At 39.3% G+C, this 24416-nt stretch overlaps 1 protein-coding gene across 4 annotated transcripts in view; it reads right to left on the minus strand.

Annotated features, from left to right (window-relative positions):
* Positions 1-24416, minus strand: part of LOC136874910 (uncharacterized) — a 55772-nt gene that overhangs the window by 26829 nt on the left and 4527 nt on the right. For all 4 annotated transcript variants that reach the window (XM_067148617.2, XM_067148614.2, XM_067148615.2 and 1 more), the window contains exon 3: positions 16930-17178. In XM_067148617.2, coding sequence (XP_067004718.2) covers positions 16930-17178 — 249 coding nt within the window. The remainder of the gene's footprint in view (positions 1-16929; positions 17179-24416) is intronic.

A 24416-nucleotide genomic window follows, 5' to 3' on the forward strand; every position in this document is an offset into this window, starting at 1 on the left:
CCCACTCCCATTCCATAGCAACTGGTATCCCGACTCTCAGGACCACTTACTAGGCCACTCAGCCATTGCCCATGGTTCAAGAACTAGGACGTGACTACAGTAACCCACAAACATGAACCATGACATAAAAATAATGGAAAATAACCAATATTAATGTTGAATCCGTTGTTTATGTGTCGCTGAGATGAATTGTGATGCTCTAGATACAGTTTAAACCCACACTCAGCCTCCATTAGGATGGGGGGAGCTCATCTCAACGCCTTCGGTGACTGATAGAGTAGCCACTATAGCTGCTGCCATCAACAGTTCTGCCAGTCCTATTCTTTTATTAACTCCTATTTTGCACTCCGTCTTGATCAACTTGACCCCACTGTGCCATCGTCCTATCGTACTCCTATACTGCTGCACTGTTACACCCATACTGCTTTCTCTGCACATCTGCTCACTAGCTCAGCTCAGCAAAGACTGCGCACACGATTTATTAAAAGTTTCTTTGTAATATTTTAAACAGGTTTATTAACAGTTTCTTCGGAATATTTTAAACAATCTTGTTCTGAGCATATGTCACTGAAGTAATCTTTGACAAGGTTGTCCATAGCCACCATGTTTGTACAGACTTACACTTACCCCACCTTCTTAATCTGCGAAAGTCCTTTATCCTTCTTGTAGACAATCTTAAATTGAGAGGTTTGACTGATAACAATTTTACTCCCATATATATACTAGCTGATGTACCCGTGCTTCGCTACAGGATTCTCAGAAAGACTAACTTGGTGGTTTTCCTAACTGAATTCAACATAGGTCATTACAAAAATATCAGTAGGAATATAGCGATTGAAAGCAATGTTATATAAAATACTCGATCAAATTAAAAACCATACACTTTCTCACTTTCGTCCGACTCGTTGGCTGAATGGTCAGCGTACTGGCCTTCGGTTCAGAGGGTCCCGGGTTCGATTCCCGGCCGGGTCGGGGATTTTAATCGCTTATGATTAATTCTTCTGGCTCGGGGACTGGGTGTATATGTCCGTCCCAACACTCTCCTCATCATAGTCAGACAACACACTACACTACCAACCACCACAGAAACACGCAATAGTGCTTACATCCCTCCATAGAGGGTTGGCGTCAGGAAGGGCATCCGGCCGTAAAAACAGGGCCAAATCCACATGTGTGACGCAGTTCGCACCCGCGACCCCACAGGTGTGGGAAAAAGCTGCAGGAAAAGAAGAAGAAGAAGAAGACACTTTCTCACTTTCAACGAACAGTACTACGGTGCCGATCTAATAGTCCAAAGTTCCAGAGCTGGAATAACCAGGTCGCAGACTGCCGTGAACACTCCTCTGTCATTATTCCGTTAAATATGCACACTACTCATTCCAATCAGTTCCTCAGAGTAGGGATTGAATAGCTTGAATGCTATGATGAACCAGTGTGTTACGTACCAGTAATATCAGAAAATGTATGAACCAGAGGAATGGCATTCTAAAGAAGAAAGTTATCTAACTCTCCAGCTACTTCCCGCCAATATACAGGCAGGCTGTTACACTCTGTACGACCAGGGGAGTTGCCCGTGTGGTTAGGGGCGCGCAGCTGTGAGCTTGCATCTGGGAGATAGTGGTTTCGAACCCCACTGCCGGCATCCTTGAAGATGGTATTCCGTGTTTTCCCATTTTTACACCAGTCAGTACCTTAATTAAAGCCAAGGCCGCTTTCTTCACACTCCTATTCCTTTCCTATTTCATCGTCGCCATAAGACCTACCTGTGTTGGTGCGACGTAAAGCAAATTTCAAAAAACCTTGGTACTCTGCAGTAATCCTATCTATCGAGGATGAGTGGAAACAGAAGATAAAAAACACATCACAACAAACAATGGTCAATGTAATGTTATTGTTGATAAAGTTTATGAGCTTTCTATATTGCAGGCCTCCACATAAGTTTTTTCGACTGTGATATCAGGGTGTCTTACAAATTATTTATATCGTAGACTGTAGTTCCTTATTCTCAGACTTTACATACCGATTTTCACTAAATTCGGTTTAGCCATTTTCTCGTGACTCGGCGCTGATATGACTTAGTAACAAAAATCCAAATTCATGAATATCTCTCCGATTATATGCGGTATGGTAACAATGTATAAGACATAAGTGATCGGAAATTTAATTTACTTCTTACATAACTACTAACTTACGACATAACTAAAGTTATGTTTGTTAAGTAGTATTTATCGATACGACCACTAATTACATACATAACTTATTTGAGAATTACATTTCAGGCCTTCCCCTAAACTACCATTTCACTCAGCGTGAATAAAAATTTCTAGCCCAGATTGTAGTGGTTCATTACCCGACTTTACATACCGATTTTCATTAAATTCTCTTCAGCCGTTTTCTCGTGATGCGTGTACATACATACATATAAACAGACAGAAATTACGGAAGAGTAAAAAATGCATTTCCTTGTTACTGTGGACATGACCAATACAGAAATACCATTCTTTTCCAGTTCTGAGCAATGTACAGAGAAACCTCTTATTTTATATATATATATAGATATATTTACAATATGCTTTATTCCAAACAGACAGACAGGTCTTAAGGTGACGATTTGTTAGAACAGGGCTACTAGGAGTGGGAAGGAAGTGACCGTGGCCTTAATTAACGTACAGCCCTGTCATTTGGGTGGTGTGAAAATGGGAAACCACGGAAAACCGTCTTTAGGGCTGCCAACAGTGGGGTTTGAACCCAGTATCTTCAAGCTAATAGCTGCATTACCAAGACCGCGCAGCCACTTGCTCAGTAATTTCACTTCTGATGGTAATATTAATAATTGGAAGCTCAACTTTTCAAGCAAAGTCTTTAGCAAGGAAGCTTTCTGGTTGTCTCAGGTTTTCAAATACAGCTGATTTCCAGTCTTCAATGTGAACTCCTTTATCAAATTTATGAACAGTACCATATTGACAGAATACATCAGTATACAATGAAGGGTGATGATGATGTCCCTTTTAAGACTTTTTGTCATCATCATCATCATCCTCTATTTCTCTTGTCCAGCTCCTTGACAGGTTAGGATGTTTGTGACAACTTTCCACCTTCCTCTATCCAATCACCACAGTTTCTCCTTAAATGTGTTCCAGTCCAGCTTTCTTCTAATTATACTATTCTTGATCATTTTCAGCCACCTTAATCTGAGCCCACCTCCTATCTCAGTCTCCATCATCCGCTTCAGCATCCTTCCCTCTTCCATTCTCTTAACACATTCGCTCCCTTATCCGACCAGATTCAGTTTAGGTTTCATGTGTGTAAAATATCGCATCTGACCTTCGTCAGATCTGAATTCACGCCGACATTTTACATTCAAATGGATGATAGTTGACACAGTGTATCAGTTTGCTGGTAGTACAGTTTCGGGTAATTTCCCGCATTGTAGGTTGTGTGATCTAAATAGTCACGTGCCAGTGATGCTGAGTGATATAATAAATAGTAGTAAAAAAAATTCATACTAGAACATTTTGTGAGAGCATGAACAAATTTTCAGATTTTTGGGGTTTATATTATAAGAGTGGCACAAAGTTGTATACGTGTGTTACATGTTACCTAGTGAGTCAGAGAGGCATTTTAAAATAGTTAGGCTGCTGGGAGTGAATGTGTTAACATATCCAAACCATCAAGCTTATCCCTCTTCATTCTGTCATAAAACTTTTCCACTCTCATTTCCTTACTGACATCATTTCTTACTCTGTTCTTTCTTCCCTATCATCATCATCATCAACATTTTCCAACTCCAACCGGGGTGTGGTGTACAAGCGCTTTCCCTCTCTCCCTGCCTGCACACATCTTCTGATCCAGGACATCTTCCCATTTGAGACCTCTCTCATCCACATCTGATTGCACTGTGTCTATCCAGCATTTCCATGGTCGAAGTATTTTCTGGCAAGTCTCTCGCTCTAAATTCTCATAATGGTTTTACATCCCACTAACCAATTTCTTTTGTGGTTTTCAGAGATGTCAGCGGAGAGATGGCGTGGAATGACATTAGTAGACGAATAAGTTTGAATGGCATTTATAAAAGTAGGAAAGATCACAATATGAAGATCAAGTTGGAATTCAAGAGGACAAAATGGGGTAAATATTCATTTATAGGAAGGGGAGTTAGGGATTGGAATAACTTACCAAGGGAGATGTTCAATAAATTTCCAATTTCTTTGAAATCATTTAGGAAAAGGCTAGGAAAGCAACAGATAGGGAATCTGCCACCTGAGCGACTGTCCTAAATGCAGATCAGTATTGATTGAGTATTGATTGATTGATGCCAAGGTGCCGGAATTTAGTTCCGCAGGAGTTCTTTTATGTGCCAGGCCAGCGCCTCAACCGTCTGAGCCACTACTCAGCCCAGCAGACTTCAAATCATAGAAGGCTTCTACTTGTTTATTACCCCAAATGAACTTGGCATCTTTCTTTCGTAAAGCATTTAAGCGTGCAGCTCTTTCAGAAAAATTGAGATAAATTTACTGAGGAAGTTGACCACGCCAATGAATGTGGCTACAGCTTTGACATCTTAAGGGGTGGGGAAGGCTTGAATTGCAGAAGTGTGGGATTGGTCAATTAGACACCTTTGACACAATGTGCCCAAGGAAGGACATATGTGGCTGAGCAAAACTAAATTTTAGAAGGTTTAACAGTCAGACCTGCTTTGTGCAGTCATTCCAATACTTCATTAAGATACAGGAAGTGATCAACGAAAGATTCACTAAACATAACCAAATCGTCCAAATAATGGAACACAAACTTAAATTGGACGTCTCACAAAATGCCGTCTATTTAATATGTTTAAACAATCTGACTATTTTTTCCACCGGGCTGAGTGGCTCAGACGGTTGAGGCTCTGGCCTTCTGACCCCAAATGGTAGCTTTGACCATAGCTCAGTCTGGTGGTATTTGAAGGTGCTCAAATACGTCATCCTCATGTCAGTAGATTTATTGGCACGTAAAAGGACTCCTGTGGGACTAAATTCCAGCACCTTGGCATCTCCAAAAACTGTAAAAGTAGTTGCTGGGATGTAAAACCAATAACTTTATAATAATAATAATAATAATAATAATAATAATAATAATAATAATTAAGAGCAGGCATCGCTGGATCTACATCAAAAGAAAGTTGAAGAAACCTTCCACTTCTCCCTCTACCAACCCAATCAATGAAGACGAGACTGTGGCTGTACAGTTGCTGAGGCTTCAAATAGTTTGACAGAAGAAAATTTAAAAATAAATGGAACAATTTGCAGCCTGAAGGTATAGAAGCAGGAGAAAATGAGGAAAGGGAATGTGAGCAAGCTGAAGATTTAACTAAAGTTACAACACTCTTTAATGCTTTGAAAATGGTGACAAGTATGATGCTAACGAATGGATGAATACTGACCAAATTTACTTCGGATACCAAATTTTGAATGTTGATAAAATTCTAACTGGTAAAACAGATAGTGAAGCACATGTACATTATGATGACGGTATAGCTGAAGAGCAGAATGAAGAAAGCCCTAGGCTGAAGCTTTGAATGCTCTAGAGATGGCTATAAATTGATTAAATAAAATGCTCGAATGAATAACACAGCTTGCCAGTCTACGACAGGTTAGAAACTTGGTTGCAAAGAAACAAAGTTCAATAACAATTCATAAAAGATCAAAGACCAGTAACAATTCAACAAAGGTCAAAGAGGTTTTTAAATCACTCTAGTATTGTTCAAAGTACATCATGTAGGCATATTGAAACTTTTTTTTTTGCTATTTGCTTTAAGTGCACTGACACAGATAGGTCGTATGGCGACAATGGGACAGGAAAGGCCTAGGAATGGGAAGGAAGCGGCCGTGGCCTTAATTAATGTACAGCCCCAGCATTTGCCTGGTGTGAAAATGGGAAACCACGGAAAACCATCTTCAGGGCTGCTGACAGTTTGAACCCACTATCTCCTGGATGTGAGCTCACAGCTGTGCACTCCTAACCACACAGCCAACTCACCCGGTAATCTTTAAAGTTAATACAGTATGTAGTTAAAATTATTTTTTGTGTCTTTTTTGTTTATTCTATCTTTGAAAATCTGAACAAACAGATACTCCAAAACAGGAGGAATATGATACATTGTTGCAGTTTAGTGTAAGAGAAGGCCCGATGGGCTTAACTATGCCAGTAAAGACTTATCTATCTATACTCCGAATAGGGTTGAACATAAATTAGTTTGGATTATCAATGCTCTACTATACTTGATGGACTCTTACATACTTCATTAATTAAATAATTACCTGAATCCGACCAAGACTGCAGACAGGAACTAAGTCCATTACTTCAAAGTTAATAAGTTGACATTAGTAAACTTCATTTTTATGGCAGTTCAGTCAATGCAGTTTTAAACAGGCTTTTGAAGTCATCATTATCTTCATCATTTTACAGTTCCAGTTTCTTGGGTACTGTTGGGGAGCCTTTAACATTCTGTTAATGACATCCTCCAGTGTCCTTCCCCAATCTGCAATGTCCATCTTTACGATGGGTTTTTGGTCTTCCCACCATCAGTTTTCCAGCCACATGTGTCTCCAAGTTATGCTGTTCTTGTTGGTTCCATCCTCATCACATGTTCAAACCACCTTTAATCTGGACATGCTGATCCGATCTAACAATGATGTAACAATCCCAGCTTCCTTCCTAACCACATTATTCTATAACTTGTCCAGTCTGATTTTTCTGAATTGTGGACCTAAGAAACTTCATCTCAGATGTCTGCAACTTTGATGAGTCTTTCTTGGTGAGGATGCAGGTTTCAATGCCATAGTTTAAGATAGGTATGAAGTACTGATTGAACATCACCAGCTTTGATTTTGTTGGTACTTTGGGATTGCAGAAGAGTGTTCATATTTGCTGGTAAAAGAGAGATCTCTTCTGAACTCTATTTGCCACCTCCTTTGTGGCTAGTGTATCTCGAGATATTACACTGCCAAGGTATGTAAAGCTTTCCACAGTTACTAGTGGATGGTTTCCCAGCATGATGTTCGCTTGTTGCCCCTCTCTGTTTATTACCATCACTACTGTTTTGAGTTTGTTTATCTTGAGATCGAACTCCTGGAACTTAACCTTCCATTCATTGAGTGTCGACTGTACTTGTTCCTCAGTTTCTCGCCAGATCATAACATCAGTGAAAGCCATTGCATTTAATTCACCAGAGGTTTTCTTGATGTTCTTCATTATGTCATCCATGATGGTGATAAACAACAATGGGGATAGTGCACTGCCTGGCTGGACTCCACTTTTGGTCTTGAACAAGGATGAATGTCAGTCACCCAATAGCACTCAGCTGGTACAGTTCTCATACAGCATCTGAACTTTCATCACCAGTCCCTCTAGCATATTCCTTTTTCTCAGCATTCCCATATCTTCTCTCTTGCAATGCTGTCATATGCCTCCTCAATATCAAGGAAAACCATAAACAGATCTGCCCTTTTCCCAATATTTTTCCATTAACGTACAGACACTGAAGATTAGGTCTGTTGTGGACTTGTTAGGCCTGATGCCATACTGTTTCTCTTCAAACTGTGGCTCTAAGATGATTCGCAATCTGCTCTCTAAGATTTTCTCAAGAATCTTAAGCCCATGAGAAAGGAGTGTTATTCCCCGGTAGTTGGAGATTTAATACAGATAGAATTTATAAAATCATCAACAAAACCAAATTAAAACTCGTTACAAATTTAACTCCATTAAAACCTGTCAAACCAAAATATACTAAATTCACGTTCACTAACCATAGTATTCATCCGATAACCAATTGCTTAATGAAGCACGAAGTAAAAATAGCCTATACAACAAAAAACATTAATCGTAACTTATTCTTTCATCATAACTATTAACGTCACAGACAATCTCTACTCTGGATCAGGTATATACAGATTAAAATGCTCTACATGTAATTTTTCTTATGTTGGCCAAACTGGTCGCAGCTTTTCAACCAGATACGCAGAACATTTCAATACACAAAGACACAATAAATTCTCTGCAATGGCCAACTACATGAGGGAAAAAGGGCATAAATTCACTACAACAGAACAGGACCTTCATATCCTCAAAAGAATAAAAAAAAGTTAACTCATGACAGAATACGAAAATTTAATCATATTCCTCGATCAGCAGTTTAACATAGATAAGAATTTGAAAGATATCATTGATTTTAAAAAAAGCCCACTTGTAAGAACAGATTTTACTATTACAAGAATCAATTCCCCTCACCAATATATTCTTAAAAATTGTCAACCTTAAATTAATAAGCACTCCCACATCCTCTATAACCAACAGACTCCCCTCCCTCCCCCCCCCCCCCCACCGCTAATACCTCCCATTCAAATACAACCAATAAAACCATAGCCACACCCACACTAATATCGCTCCCTCCAACGGCATTCCACCGCTACAATACGCGCAGCAATACACATTCCTCTTTCTCTCCCACCGATAGTAGCTCCCCTCCAAGTACTACAAACAAGCCCATAGTCATGCCTTCGCAAACAGATCCCCCTCCAATACAAACCTACAGCTGTAACACTTGCAGTAAGAGCTCGACAGTCGTCAATAATTTTTAGCTCATAACATAACAAGTTACCCTCACCATCATCAAATGGTAAGTGTACACGATTTTCACCTATTAAAGTTTATTACAATTTTTTCATACAATTAACACCACGCTTCTGGTTTCATTTTACAGATTCTCCTTCTGATCCAACATTTAACACGTTAGCTACATTCAAGTGTCACATTGCCTTTTCGACCAGCATTCAATAAACGCATATTTTTAACAACGTTATAGCATCGTATCAAATGAGATGGTCCATAGGAGTCCAATATAAACATCGCATATTAACCTTCAACTACAACCTCGTACTTCTTCATCAAAGTGAACCACAACTTCACCAGATGCTACTGACTTTTGACTTTTATTTTATGTAAACAAATAATTACAGGTCACTTGACCATCTGTCAACATTATGTTTTTAAAAGTATGATTTTGATCGTCATTATTGTCATTATCTAATTCTAACCGTTAGTCGGTCAACATCATTTTTTAGCAATTTTACCACTTGTCTATAACAACTGTTGCTTTATTCATTTTACTTACAAGGGAACATCCATAATGGTGAAGTCGCCGATCGCGATGAAACTTAGAAAACACATTGAGGTACATGTAAAAACAATGCCAGCATCAAATTTAGACGCCAACATTCATTAGCGCGTTAACTAAGGGGCCTAAAAGTTGCGACATTTCAAGTCCCGCGCGATCAGCGATGAATACCTGCTGGCCAATGCTAAGCCGGCACACACACTTCCCGTCTGGAGACACACCCTCTGCACCGCCTTTTACCCTCCAAGTGGTTCTCCCCGGCACGTTCCCCTCCCTTCTCGCACGTGCCGGCTGCTTGGCTGTGGAACGAGACCGGCGCTATATTTTGCTTCTTTACGTACTATAATTATTGAAATCCTTTAAATCACGTTCCGTTTCACACATAATGATAATAAATAACCTAAACGTATTTACTCATATTTTATGCAAATGTTATATTTTCATTCCTGCTAATTCCGGTGGGTTGTCAATTCGTGGGTACAACCCCGAGTTAAGCACCATCCGGCGTGGACAAACGTGGTATAAGGTACCGCGTCCGACCTAGGCTTAAATTATTATTTACGTCTGAAACACCTTAAAGCTGTCGGTAGTGTCATTTAGAGTGGACATACATATGAAATGTATTAAAATAAATCACCCACCTTGAAACAACGTTAAATATCCTTTTACTTAAAGAAATTACGTGCCCTGGTAGAGGATCTCAATGAATGTAATGAGATGTTGTACCTCGGGATATCAAAATAAGGTTAGAGGTCCAGACCTTCTTTTCATGTCCACTCCCCTACCCCCATTTTGTGTACACTATCAGTTGTGTCATAACGAAACGAAATCGCGAACAACAGCAATTATAAACTCCGAGTTAGAAACTGCTGGTATTTCCCGTATTACGTACTCTGGTATAAGGAATCTAGATATAATGTTTTTATTTGTGCTTGTATTGAACGATGTATTTATGTTTTGCAGTGGAAGTCACAACACATTTCAATTGCAGCCATGGTTGTCGAACATAAATCAATTAACTGCATAGACAACTTTGATATGAGTATGACATGGAATGATTGACGTAATAAGCAAAGTCTTTAAAAAGAAATAAAGATGTGCATTTATATATGCAGTAGATATACCGTAATCACAGGCAGAGCTGTAGTCCTACTTACTCGTACTTTTGCGCTATAGCTGACAGAGGTCTATGTATTCAACAAGTAGCCATATTAAAGTATCACACTACAGTCTTCTGGGTACAATGGCAGTTACATACCTAAAAGTGTACATGGCTATTGTACGAACTGGTACAACAATATAAACTGCCTATACAATGTGGAAATTCCAAGGGAGAGCTATGGGGAAGGCTGATAGCGTACGCAGTGTAGCACGCGTTCTGTTCGACAGCTAAGCAGACGGCAGCGCGGGAGAGGGAAACGAGTGTAGCTGAACCAGGCGGGGCGGAGGGGAGGAGGAGCAGAGGTGTGGCACAAAGCAGTGTTCCGGCTAAGCATTGGTCAGGAGGAATTCATCGCTGTTCGCGCGGAACTTTAAATGTCGCAAATTTTAGGCCCCTTAGTTAACGCGCTAATGAATGTTGGCGCCTAAAATTGATGCTGGCATTGTTTTTACATGTACCTCAATGTGTTTGCTAAGTTTCATCGTGATCGGCGACTTCACCATTGTGAATGTTCCCTTGTTAGAATAGTAGTCTTCCAATGTCAATATTGCAAATAATTTCACCAATTCTCAACTTCTCACTCATAAAAATGTCCTTAAAACCAAACTAGTCTTTAGCATTATGTTAATTTTTTTCCAAGTCTCAAGGTTTTTTTATAAATTAGTTTTATTTTATTTATATGTAAATCAGGTGCCTGATTTTATTTCAAGGTTAAACCCATGGCTGATAATGCCTGTATGTAAAGCGAAACATGTACCATTTTTTTTAACATGTCAATGTAATTCAACAAAGACAAATTGTATTGATTAGGTGGTCAAATTAATAAATTAACTTATTGTTATTATTTCAATCAAATATCATCAATACGGATCAAAAATGATATTTATCACATGTAAAGTTGGAGCATCTTTGGTGAATTCCTTTCTTAAACAGGGGGACACTGACACCATTGCTCCAATCAGCGGGTATCTTGTCATCTCTCCAAACTGCATTGAGCATTCTGTGCAGCCACTGAAAACACTGGACTCCTGCTGCTTTAATCATGTCCGTGCTGATTTCATCGATTCCTGGGGATTTCCCTTGCAACACCTTCTTAAGGGCTGCTTCTGTTTCTGCCCATGTAATGTGAGGTTCCTCTGTGCAGGTTTCAAAAGCTGGTTCTTTTGCTCTCTGATCTGCTTCTGTCCTCTTCTTTCCTGGCCAGTTTCTATTAGGATTCTCAATTGCTTTGATGCTTTCAACTGAATTCCTTTTGTTCTTGATCATTCTGAACAAGAGTTTCATATTGCCTCTGCTGTCTTCCTCCAGTTTTTGAGTAAATTTTTCCAAGCACTTTATCTTCTCCTCTTCTACTACACTTTTAACTCTCAATTTCTTGTTCCGGTAAACTAGCTCGAGGTCTCTGATTTCTCCCCCCTTGTCCTTTAACTGCTCTGGCTTGGATTTCTCTCTACCTCGTTCTTTTTGTGCTATGTTCCTTTCTTTTATTGAGGATCTTAATCTTTCATTCCACCATGGTGTCTCTGTTCCCTTACTCTCGCACTTGTCTTCCTGCAAACCTCTACTGCTTCTTTTATGAAGGTGTTTTTAAATCTTGTCCACTCTACATCACCACTCTCCATTTTTTTCTGTAGGCAGTTGACCTCTTATATGGTCTTGGTATGGCAGTCGGTTCTATTTCCAATCTGTTATAGTTCCCACACTTTAATCTTAGGTAATTTCCTAGTTGTTATCTTTGGTACATGAATGTCAGATCTGCTACTAATAACCAGTGGTCACTGTTAGGTCCTCACTTAGAATCACCTTGACATCAGTCACAAGTCAACTTCTTTCTTTATCAGTAATGACGTAGTCAATGACCATCTTGCTCTTTCCAACCCAGTTGTCGGGTAATCTTGTGACTGACTCTTTTGTTGAAACAACTGTTTTTTACTACCAAACAGTATCTAGGAGATATTCCCCTTCTGAATTTCTTGCCCCATAGCCATGTGGCCCCCATCACCTTCTCATAGCCATTCCTGTCCCGAGCTGTGCGTTGAGGTCTCCGATTATGAATGCCCACTCTTCACTAATGTTCTTTTCTAGGTCTTCGAGAAACTTGTTCTTTTCATCTTGATTGCAACCCGTCTGAGAGACATACACTTGCACCAGTGTCAGCTTCTCTTTCCCAAGGTGTACTGTTGCCTTTATAAATCCTCGCCAGGCCTATCATCACGCTATAAGCCATCATACCCAGTGTGGGTCTGCGAGTGCTCTTGTCTACTCCAAGTTCTATGTTTGCATCCGAGGCTCGTATAAGTGTTGAAAGCAATTGCAGTTACTCTCCAGTTGGATTTATGTGTCATTTCCTACACAATGCTTTCAGCAAGCCCCCTAAGGGTGAACTCCTCTGCCCACAGCCATTGGTTCTCCCTTAGTTTGTCAGGTTTGGTCGCCCAACTCTCGGCCAGACAGTCGCAGGTAGTACCATCTACTGTCGTATACAGTAGCAGGATGTACCTGACCTGACAAGAGCTTTTAAAGTAATGACTTATTTCCTTTAATTCCATGTGGAACACAGGGCCTCGATGAAATTTCTCCAGCTTGTTCTATCTGCCGCCAATGCTTTCACCTCCCTCCATGTCTTGTTAACTCCAGCAATCTCCTTATCTATGGTTCTCTTCCAGGTAATCCTCGGTCTGCCTTGCCTGCGACTGCCTTGTGGATTCCAACTCAATGCCTGCCTTGTGATACTCTCTTGTGGTCTTCTCAGGGTGTGCCCAATCCATCTCCATTTTCTTCTCATTATCTGTTTCTGTACGGGACTTTGACTTGTGGCCTCCCAAAGGTCTTTGTTTGAGATAGTTTTTGGCCACCACATTCTCATAATGTACCTCAAACACCGATTTATAAAAGTCTGTAACCTTGTGGTAATGTCTTTGGTCACTTTCCAGGTCTCACTTCCATACAGTAACACAGATTTAACATTTGAGTTTAATATCCTTAGCTTCGTTTTTATACGAATGTGAGGGGATCTCCATATTGGTCGTAACTGTGCAAAAGCTCCTTTGGCTTTATTACGACTCACCACATCTCTAAAAGCACCTCCATCCTGGCTTACCATGCTTCCTAAGTAGCAAAATTCCTCGACCCTTTCTATATCCATTCCATCTAGAGTCAAGTTGCAATTGTTACGATGGTTTATGCGCATTTCTTTAGTCTTTTTGTTATTAATCTTTAAGCCTACTTCTTTAGCTTCTATTTTTAAGTCATTCAGTTTGATTTCCATGTCCCGAAAACATTCTGCAAGAAGACAGAGATCATCCGCATAATCCAGTTCTTCCAATTGGTTATTTAATCCCCACTGAATGCCACGCTTTCTATTCGTTGCCTCTCTCAGCATACAATCCAGTGTCATGATAAACAAGATTGGCGACAGCAGACATCCTTGCCTTACTCCAGATTTTACAGCAAAAGGTTCAGACAGCTTCCCTTTATGTTCTACTTCACAAGTATATCCATCATACTTTGCCTGTGTAAGACGGACTATCTTTTGTGGAATTCCAAACTTTTCCATAGCCTTCCACATTTTCCTCCGGTTGATAGAGTCAAAGGCCTCTTCAAAATCAATGAAAAGTATATACAGAGATGTCTGATACTCAGCAAATTGTTCAATGATTAGCCTTAGTGTGTTAATCTGATCAACAGTAGACCGACCTTCTCTGAAACCTGCCTGTTCTTGACGTAGTCTCCTGTCAACGGCTATGCTTATTCTGTTCAGTATGACTCTTGACATCACTTTTCCCCCATATGAGAGCAACGTTATTCCCCTCCAGTTATTGCAATCTGAGAGGTCACCCTTCTTCCACTCCTCAGGAAGGTGTTCTTCGTTCCATATTAGTGTTAGAAGTGGCTCCATGATTTCTGCTGTTAAATCTGGATCTACCTTTAGGGCTTCTGGGATAACGATATCTACACCGGGTGCTTTGCCACTCTTCATTTGTTTCACTGCTTGTGCAATCTCTTGTCGTGTTGGTGGTTCTACCGAGATGTCTGGATCCTCCAAAATGGTTTCAACTTCTTCAGTTCTCGATTCCACACCAAGATTATTGAGTACTTCCATGAAGTGATGTCTCCATCTTTCCAATTGCTGTGTCTCAGATGTCAAGGCTACTCTGTTTGCATCTCTGACTGGTTTCTGCCCCGAAAAGTTCCTCCTCGAAAGCTTTCTCGTAATGGCACATACTTCTTTGCTGTTGCCGACTCTTGCTGCTTCTTCTGTTTGTGTTGCCAGTTAGTCTGTAAACACTTGTTTATCTCTCCTCACTTTCTTCTTAACCTCCTTGTTGGCCTCCCTGTATTTTTCCATTGCTACTGCTTTCTGGTTTCTTGTTCTACTGGAGTTGACAAGTGCCTTGCACTCTCTTCGCTTTTGAATTGATTCCCAAGTGTCATTTGATATCCATTCTTTCCTCCCTGGCTCTTTGTAGCCCACTATTTCTTCACATGTGTCATGAAAGAGTTCCTTGACTGTGTTCCATTTGGTATTTACATCTTCATCTGGTTGTTCGGCAAGGGCTTCAAACCTGTTCTTCAAATGTACCTTAAATTCATTTTGCACTTCAGGTTTTCCAAATTTCCCAGAGTTGAAACGTTTAATTTGTACTGGTGCCTGTTTTACTGGTGCTGCCACCTTCAATCTAACATCAGCAATCATAAGGTGATGGTCGCTGCCTACATCTGCTCCACGTTTATTCCTCACATCTAAGAGTGAATGTCTCCAGCTTTTACTTATCGCCAAGTGATCAATTTGGTTTTCTGTGTGGAGATCAGGTGACACCCATGAGATCTTGTGGCAGTTCTTATGTGGAAACAATCATCCACCTATAACCAATCCAAAATTACTGCATAGATCTATGAATCTCTGGCCATTATTATTTTCTTCTCCTATTCCATGTCTACCCATGATGATTTCTCTTCCTTCATTTTCATTACCGATTTTTGCATTTAGATCTCCCATCAACACCACAATGTCCTTCTTTATCCCTGCCAGTGTTGATGTCAGCCTATCAAAAACTCCTCCTCCTCTTCCTCTTCTGCTACCTCTGTTGGCGCATATCACTGTATTATGGTCACAGGTCTAACTTTGGTTCTTATTCGTACAGTAATTATCCTGTGTGATACAGGGGTCCATTCCATTATGCTATTTTTTGCTTTCTTTGTGAGTTAGACACCCACTCCACTTGAATGCTGATCATTTTCTTCTCTTCCAGAGTAAATGAAGGCACCCCCCTCTTCTGTCCTCACTTCTCCGTAGCCTGTCCATCTTGTTTCACTCAACCCAAGTATCTCCAGTTTATACCTTTTCATTTCTGCCATTACTTCTCTCAGTCTGCCAGTTTCATACATAGTTTTAACATTCCAGAATCCGATTCGTGTTCTGTATTTCATTGCAAAAGTCATCTCCATAAAATCCGGCCGGTATAAATTTCGTCTGGTTTCTGTAATAAGTTTAATTCATGTGTGCGAGTTATTAGCCCACAGCACTCTAAGTCCAGTGGAGGGGCTGCCTCCTGTCTGCACTAGACCGCAGGATTTTTCTGTAGGGGTTATCTCCCTTAGCCTTAAAAGATCCCTGTTTACCACAAGGCAGTGGTTTCTTCTTTATTTATCCCCAAGAAGAAGGGTTGCCTCATCCGCCAGCTTCGCTGTACCAAAGGACCCCTTCTCCGCCGTTGAGGTCTTCACCAGAACCCCGTTAGCCATCACTTTTCAGGGTTCCTGTAGGGCCTTCACAGCTACCGTAGCAGTCATGGGGCACACACAGTCCCCACTGGTGCATCACCCCTACAGGCATCCCCTACTTCATGCCGTTGCCCACCTCCCATGACGTGGACGAGGGGTTGGCCTTGCGAGAGGCTTTTAAAGTAATAATGAAAAATTTTAGTGTGACTTGGGAAAGGCAAAACTTTTTTTTTCTAGTTTTCTCAAAATTAGATTTTATGGACTTAATTCCTTTCTTCAAACAACAATTCAAACGAAGCGAGAGGCTGAGGAAGACTCAGCTGCCAATGGATGGGCAGGGTTAAGACAACATTATGTAATGTAATGGCGTATGGCATTTAGTGCCGGGAGTGTCCGAGGACATGTTCGGCTCGCCATGTGCAGGTCTTTCGACTTTACGCCCGTAGGCAAACTGCACGTCGTGATGAGAATGAAATGATGATGAAGACAACACATACACCCAGCCCCCGTGCCAGTGAAATTAACCAATGATGGTTAAAATTCCCGACCCTGCCGGGAATCGAACCCGGGACCCCTGTGACCAAAGGCCAGCGTGCTAACCATTTAGCCATGGAGCCGGACGACAACATTATTGAAGAGGGTGATGAAAAAAAAAATGCAGAGGAAACTTCAGTATTTTCTCACACTCAGATGGATCACAAAAACAGGTAAAAGTAACAGTACACATAAAGTAACAGTTATAAAGTTATTACAATCAAACATAAAATACAAATACAATGTGTTTAATACTGTACACAAAACTTTATAAGTAGGCCTAATAGTTATTTATACTTGCAAATTTGATAGCATTCTATGCTATGATTGAAAAAGATAATTGTGCTCTACTTACACAAAGCGAACTTTTTTTGGTTTCATAACAAAGGTGGCCAGTGTCTGCCATTTGCACATGTGGAACTTCTTTATCACATCAAGGATGTCCTTTCTATCAGATGTAAAGTTGACTCCAAGAGCCCGAATATCAGGATCCTTTAATGTTAAGAACTCGTACAGACTGACACTATGCTGTTTGAAGCAGGGTACAATTACATCCAGTCCCCAGTCATTAAGTAAATCCAAGACTTCTCCATTAAAACCAGACCTTCAAAAGAATAAAATGCTATGATTATGAGTACGGTAAATACACTCCAGACAAAGTATCCCCTACAGCTTAACCTGGTTGAAAATAGTAGACTTCCTATGAACTCGAACCTGAATCACCTGGTTATTAATTATGCATCCTAATATTTGCACCAGTAAGATCAGGGACATAGATGGTGCTGAGTAACCTGCCATCAACAAAGGAGACATAAGTTAGCTAAACCATGAAAGACACTAAAAATTTTAACCAACTAAAAATTTGATACTTTGATAGGCAACCAAGGAATCTGGGAAGTGTAGGGAGAATAAAATCTAGTTATAAAATATGAAGATGTAACAAGCAATTTGATCTTCAATCAACAATAAGCATTACCTCTATTTAAATGTCTATGAAAACATATTAAAAAATGTCTAAATGACGCTGCCTTAAACAACGTTAAGGATTCTCTAAAAATTCTCCATTTCCATTCGTATTTCACATGATAGGGAATCAATCCTATTACTCAACTATGCATACTGATACTCAATAATGCAAGAAATTGTGTTCTCGTTTCAGGACCTCCATGGTCCCTTAGTATTTATAAGCTGATATCTCTCTAGGAGAATAAATAAATACGCAAGATCCTTGTTTGTAGACTTTCTGACAATTTGTTAGCATGTCTGGCAAATAAGAGGGTACATTTAGTTTGTATTATAACAATGCCCACCGTTGGGTGTCCAAAATAGATAACAACATTATATACGGTCATGGAACTGCCCCGAAGTTGGGCAACCAAAATATGCAACAACGCTGCCCCTTAAATGTAACAAATGTGGTGATTGAAATTGGGCATCGAAATATAACAATGTGCAACCGATATTACTTGTACAATGGCATCCTAGCAAACCTATTTTCATCACAATAAATATGTACATCTTAAATATAATCAAATCTGAATTATTATTAAAATAGGATGTCACCAATCAGTTTTCATTACAGAGATACGGTTGGCGTATGAACATGTAAATATCATATCATATATAGCTTAGCTCCGGCAAAACATAAGATTCATATCTCGTAAGGGTAGGTTCTCACGACAGATAATCACCACTAAATCAGAATAATACCTGAGACAGACAGGCATCTCGTGCAATGGTAGAGATTTAATCTAAATGAAGGGATATGAAAGGATTTCCTATCTACAAATGATAAAATTAAATACGGGATGGCTGGTTTATTTACATTCTTATGCATTGCTGTGGAGCCGCAACATTACATTGTTGCGGAGAAAGAGATTGACTATAATGGCGGTATTAATCTTTAACAATGGCAAACTTTAAATATGATAACCACATGACCGTGAAACACAACTGAATTTACAAATAATTCCTAATGTTAGTCCATGTGAAATTTTAAATAAATCTTTACATTGTTAAATTGATGAATTATGACAATCTTAAATTAAATATTTAAAAATCTTTAAGAAAGACTTGAAATGCCATCAGAAATCGTGGCTTACATGTCTATATATACACGACTTGAAACATAATATACAGGTAGACCTCGTTATACGCGATAGTTATGTTCTGCGGAATTGCCGCGCATACCGAATTGGCGTAAATCGAGTGTCATTTTATATGTAAAATATAGGGTTAGGTTTCTGTTTACTTACATATTAAGTTTAAAATAGCAGAGATTTTTAGTATTTTTACAAAAACAGAGTGTCATTCTGAAACGCATTTCAATGCAACACACTTAAAAATTTAACACTGAAACACATAGTAATAAACTAAACTCTGCATACCTCTTGGCTTTAACTTGAATAGCAGCTCCAGATAAAGACATGCGTTGTGATGCTCAATTCAATCCATTCTTTCCATTGCTTCCAAATGAGATTTGGCCACTTTAGTCATACTTAATTAGTAGAAGATTGAGCAGTTTTTTGAATTGATTCTGGTCATGAATAGTTCTCACAGTGGATTCACTAAGTCTCAAAGCACGCTGAATATCAACAATCTGCTCACCTCTCTCATAACGATCCAAAACTTCTTTATTTCTAATGAATACGATTTTGGTACACGCTTCTTTCCTTCGATAGGCACACTTTATTTCCTTTTACGCTGCATTTTAAATACGAAGCCTGTCAAGTGCAACTTCACAGCTCTAATGACCGGAACTGATGATTCACGTCTCGACAAACATGACAGAATATGCGTGTCTAGAAGCGCTTGCCCCGTTCAACCTTGGCGCCAATGTAGTGTACGTTATAGAGTTCGGAACGCATGTTTGTACCCGCCTTAGGGCATTACAGCTTCCACGTACTGTTAACAGATAGCAGCACTAGACTTAAAACCAAAATCACGTATGTGTGAAATCGCCGATAACAAATCCACGTATAATGGGGTTTGCCTGTATATGAGTTGTATGATTTAGTCATTGTTCTTTCACCCATGGTTCTAAGAGAAATCCTCACGTCAATATTAGTACACGCCTTCAGGTTGTTCAATTAAAATCAAAGATAAAGTTACATTACATTAATGGCAGCAACCTACAGACATTCTTAAAATATGAGATTTTTCCCGTATATCAAATCACATAATTAATGAAATATAGATTTCAGGAAATTGAAAGAATTCATTTTGAAGATATGATATGCTAATAACATCATCTCAAAGTAACATAAGAATTATCCACCAACATGTGAATAGAAATAACAATAACGTGGCGCTGGCTCGTTCCTAGAATGGATAAATTACATTCCCAAAATACATCTCAGTTGCATAGCCACACTGGATTGATGATTCTGGATCACTCCCACACGAATAGCTGTAAGATTGTTAGCAGTGTTATGAGTGGAATACTGTGTAGGAGGGATACTTTTTTTTTTTTGCCAGTTGCTTTACGTTGCACTAACACAGATACGTCTTATGGCGACGATGGGACAGAAAGGGCTAGGAGTGGGAAGGAAGCAGCCGTGGCCTTAAGGTACAGTCCCAGCATTTGCCTGGTGTGAAAATGGGAAACCACGGAAAACCATTTTCAGGGCTACCGACAGTGGGGTTTGAACCTACTATCTCCCGAATACTGGATACTGGCCGCACTTAAGCGACTGCAGCTATCGAGCTCAGTAGGAAGGATACTGACTGGGGATTTAAATGAGACTATGGAGTGGGTATGTGGGAAACTGGGAGTGAAATTTCTAGATCCTAATGGGCGGGTAGGAGATAGGGATCTGCGCTCAGATGGCATTCACTTAAACTGCAGTGGTGCAAGTTACAAAATTTGTTTAGAAGGGTTATAGGAAGGTACATACAGGGAAACGGGGTGGCCTAGAGAGCGGCGATAAGGAAACAGGGAACTGAAAATCAAGTAGGGATGACATAAAAATGTTAGCGCTCAACTGTAGAAGTGTTGTAAAGAAAGGAATAGAATTAAGTAATTTAATATATATATTTACACACATATATATACAGTATATACTTACCAGATATTATAATAGGAGTTGAATCATGGCTGAGAATTGATATAATGGATGCAGAAATGTTATTACGGAACTGGAGTGTGTATGGTAGAGATAGGATAGGAATGGTAGGAGAGGGGGGGGGGGTTCATTCTGGTGAAAGAAGAATTTGTAATCTACGAAAAAGTTAACGACAAACATGAAATTCTAGGTGTAAGGCTCATCTCTAAAGATAATTGGCAACTTGATGTCTTTGGAGTGTATAGACCGGGAAAGTGTAGCACAGACACTGATTCAGAATTATTTGATAAGATATTCGGCTATGTGGTAAACAATAAGGAAAGGAACGTGATTGCAGTGGGTGATCTCAATTTACCAAATGTCAAATACGTTAATATGGGAAGGGCATCTGATTCAGAAGGTGATGGAACCAGCTACAGCGAAGAATATTCTGGATGTGATGCTGGTAAAACCAGATGAGCTCTATAGAGAAACCGAAGTTATAGATGGCATTAGTGATCATGAAGCTGTTTTTGTGGAAGTTAAAAAAAATGTGAAAGAAAGGAATATATTTAAATTAGAACTATTAGGCAGTACCATATGGCTGATAAAACAGGTATGAGGGAGTTTAAAAAAAGTAACTATGATTGGTGGAAAATGGTAAATAAAAATGTAAACAGACTCTGGGATGAGTTTAAAGAAATTGTTGAAGAATGCAAAAACAGGTTTGTACCTTTAAGGGTGGTAAGGAATGGTAAAGACCCACTTTATTATAATAGAGAAATAAAGAGACTAAGAAGGAGGTGCAGGTTGGAAAGAAATACAGTTTTTTCTTTTTTGCAATTTGCTTTACGTCGCACTGACACAGATAGGTCTTTTTTTTCCTATTTGCTTTACGTCGCACCGACAGGGATAGGTCTTATTGCGACGATGGGATAGGAAAGGCCCAGGAAGTGGAAGGAAGCGGCCGTGGCCTTAATTAAGGTACAGCTCCGGCATTTGCCTGGTGTGAAAATGGGAAACCACGGAAAACCACCTTCAGGGCTGCTGACAGTGGGGCTTGAACCCAATATCTCCCGATTACTGGATACTGTTACAAGTGATGAAAATCATTTTTCGTCCGTATTGAAAGTTTCATAAACTGTATATAGGATAATATCTTTTGTTTATTTCCACCTATTCAATACATTACAAGAAGTTGGCATTTACTTTAAAACATTGTTCAGATGAGACATGTTTCGCCTCTCACTGTGAGGCATCTTCAGCCATTATGAAAAACCTTATTATTTTACCAGGCATCTGGTTAAAGATATTCAAAAATGTGTTTGATGATTATAAGAGAGGTAAGATTTACGTTAGTTATAAACATGTTCATGAAGTAACTAAAAATCAAATATATTGATAAAAACATATGTAGTTCTTTGTTGAATAGGACTTGTTTGATTCTACTATAGTAAGAGAAGGTGGCTTGAAGCCGTAGTCGTTAATAGATGTCTAATAGATAGTGGATGGCATAAAACATCAGTTCTATGAGAATATACATTACATTCAAATGATACTAAAAACTAGTGGATTCAAAGGTAGTACATATAAAATGTTCAATGAAATAACTATAGATCTAATAAAATGGTAAACATATATGTAGTTCTTTGTTAATTAGGACGTCGTAAGATTGTACGGCTTAAAGCTGTAGTCATTAATAGATGTCTAATACATAGTGGAAGGCATATGAAATCAGTTCAATGAGAATATATGTATCAATTGTTTGTATTATATATTCTAAAGTACCGGTACTTATTTGATTATTGTTTGGCTGGAGGAGCTATACCAAATGAATGGAGAGTTGCTATAGTAGCCCCTGTGTATAAAGGAAAAGGTAATAGACATAAAGCTGAAAATTTACAGGCCAGTCAGTTTGACATGCATTGCATGCAAGCTTTGGGAAAGCATTCTTTCTGATTATATAAGACATGTTTGAAAAATTAATAACTGGTCTGATAGAAGGCAGTTTGGGTTTAGGAAATGTTATTCCACTGACACTCAACTTATAGGATTCCAGCAAGATATAGCAGACATCCTGGATTCAGGAGGTCAATTGGACTGTATCACGATTGACCTATAAGGCATCTGATAGGGTAGATCATGGGAGACTACTGGCAACATTAGTGCAATTGGACTTGCCAAAAGAGTGACTGAATGGGTGGCTATGTTTCTAGAAAATAGATCTCGGAGAATTAGAATAGGCAAAGCATTATCTGTGCCGGTAATAATTAAGAGGGGAATTCCTCAAGGCAGTATTATTGGACCTTTGTGTTATATATATCAATGATATGTGTAAAAAAAGTGGAATCAATAAAAAGGCTTTTTGCAGATGACGTTATTCTGTACAGGGTATTAATTAAGTTACAAGATTGTGAGCAACTGCAAAAAGACCTCAATAATGTTGTGAGATGGACAGTAGGCAATGGTATGATGAGAAATGGGTTAAAAGTCAGGTTGCGAGTTTCACAAATAGGAAAAGTCCTCTTAGTTTTAATTACTGCATTGATGGGGTGAATGCTCCCTTTGGGGATCACTGTAAGTACCTAGGTCTTAATATACGGAAAGATCTTCTTTGGGGTAATCACATAAATATGATTGTAAATAAATGGTACAGATCTCTGCACATGGTTATGAGGATATTTAGGGGTTGTAGTAAGGATGTAAAGGAGAGGGCATATAAGTCTCTGGTGAGACCCTTACTAGAGTACAGTTCCAGTGTATGGGTCCCTCACCAGGATTACTTAATTCAACAACTGGAGGAAAAAAAAAAACCACCAGCTCGATTTGTTCTGGGTGATTTCTGAGAAAAGAGGTGCGTTACAGAAATGTTGCAAAGTTTGGGCTGGGAAGACTTGGGAGAAAGGAGGTGTGCTGCTCGCCCAAGTGGTATGTAATACCAATAGTTGATCCGTTATTGGAAATTATAAATTTTCCAGCGAACTCATTCCTGGTTGCCAGCGTTTCGCGCCAGTGTGCTAAGTTGGGGTCATCAGTTGGTAAATAGCACACCCACCAAGACGCATGTCTAGTGCATACCATGAAGGCCACTGCGTAGGCTACGTGGAGCCACCAGCATTGCCAATGCACTATGAGAGACAGTCTCATATTCAAAAAAATTGATGCCTTCCTGGCCATCAGATGATAAAGATGTTGATTCCCACAGGGAATCTGAAATAATTGTTCCGAAAGAGTAAATTTATAATAACAATATAGTTGGTCAGTTATATGATATTATAATTTTTTCAACTAACTCTTTCCTGGTTGCCAGCAATTCGCCCCAGTGTGTTCATCAGTTGGTAAATAGCACACCCACCAACACACATGGCTAGTGCATACCGTGGAGGCCACTGCGTAGGCTATGTGGAGCCACCGGCAGTGCCAATGCACTATGAAAGTGTCTCATTTTCAAAAATTGATGTTTTTACTTCATTTTTATGAAATTGTCATGTTGACATGTTGTTGTTACGTCGCATTCAAGGATTATTACTACTATAACTTATGTTCTCTATGACTCAAAGATTACTTATTTAAAATCCATATGAGCAAAATGTCACAGTATTCTTGCAAGAGTTTGACATTTCCAACCTAGCCAATTTGTCAAATATGAAGCCGATGAGAGATGTGGTATTTCTTAACACAGTAAACTCAATTAATAAAGATCAAGGTAATTTGGATATTCATTTTATCTGGACTGATTATGTAGGGAATGTCTCTGCAAGTCGCTCTAAAAAATGCTTTCAATCTAAGATTAATAATA

Source organism: Anabrus simplex, chromosome 5 (genome assembly GCF_040414725.1).
Source record: "Anabrus simplex isolate iqAnaSimp1 chromosome 5, ASM4041472v1, whole genome shotgun sequence".
NCBI classification, from domain to species: Eukaryota; Metazoa; Arthropoda; class Insecta; order Orthoptera; family Tettigoniidae; genus Anabrus; species Anabrus simplex.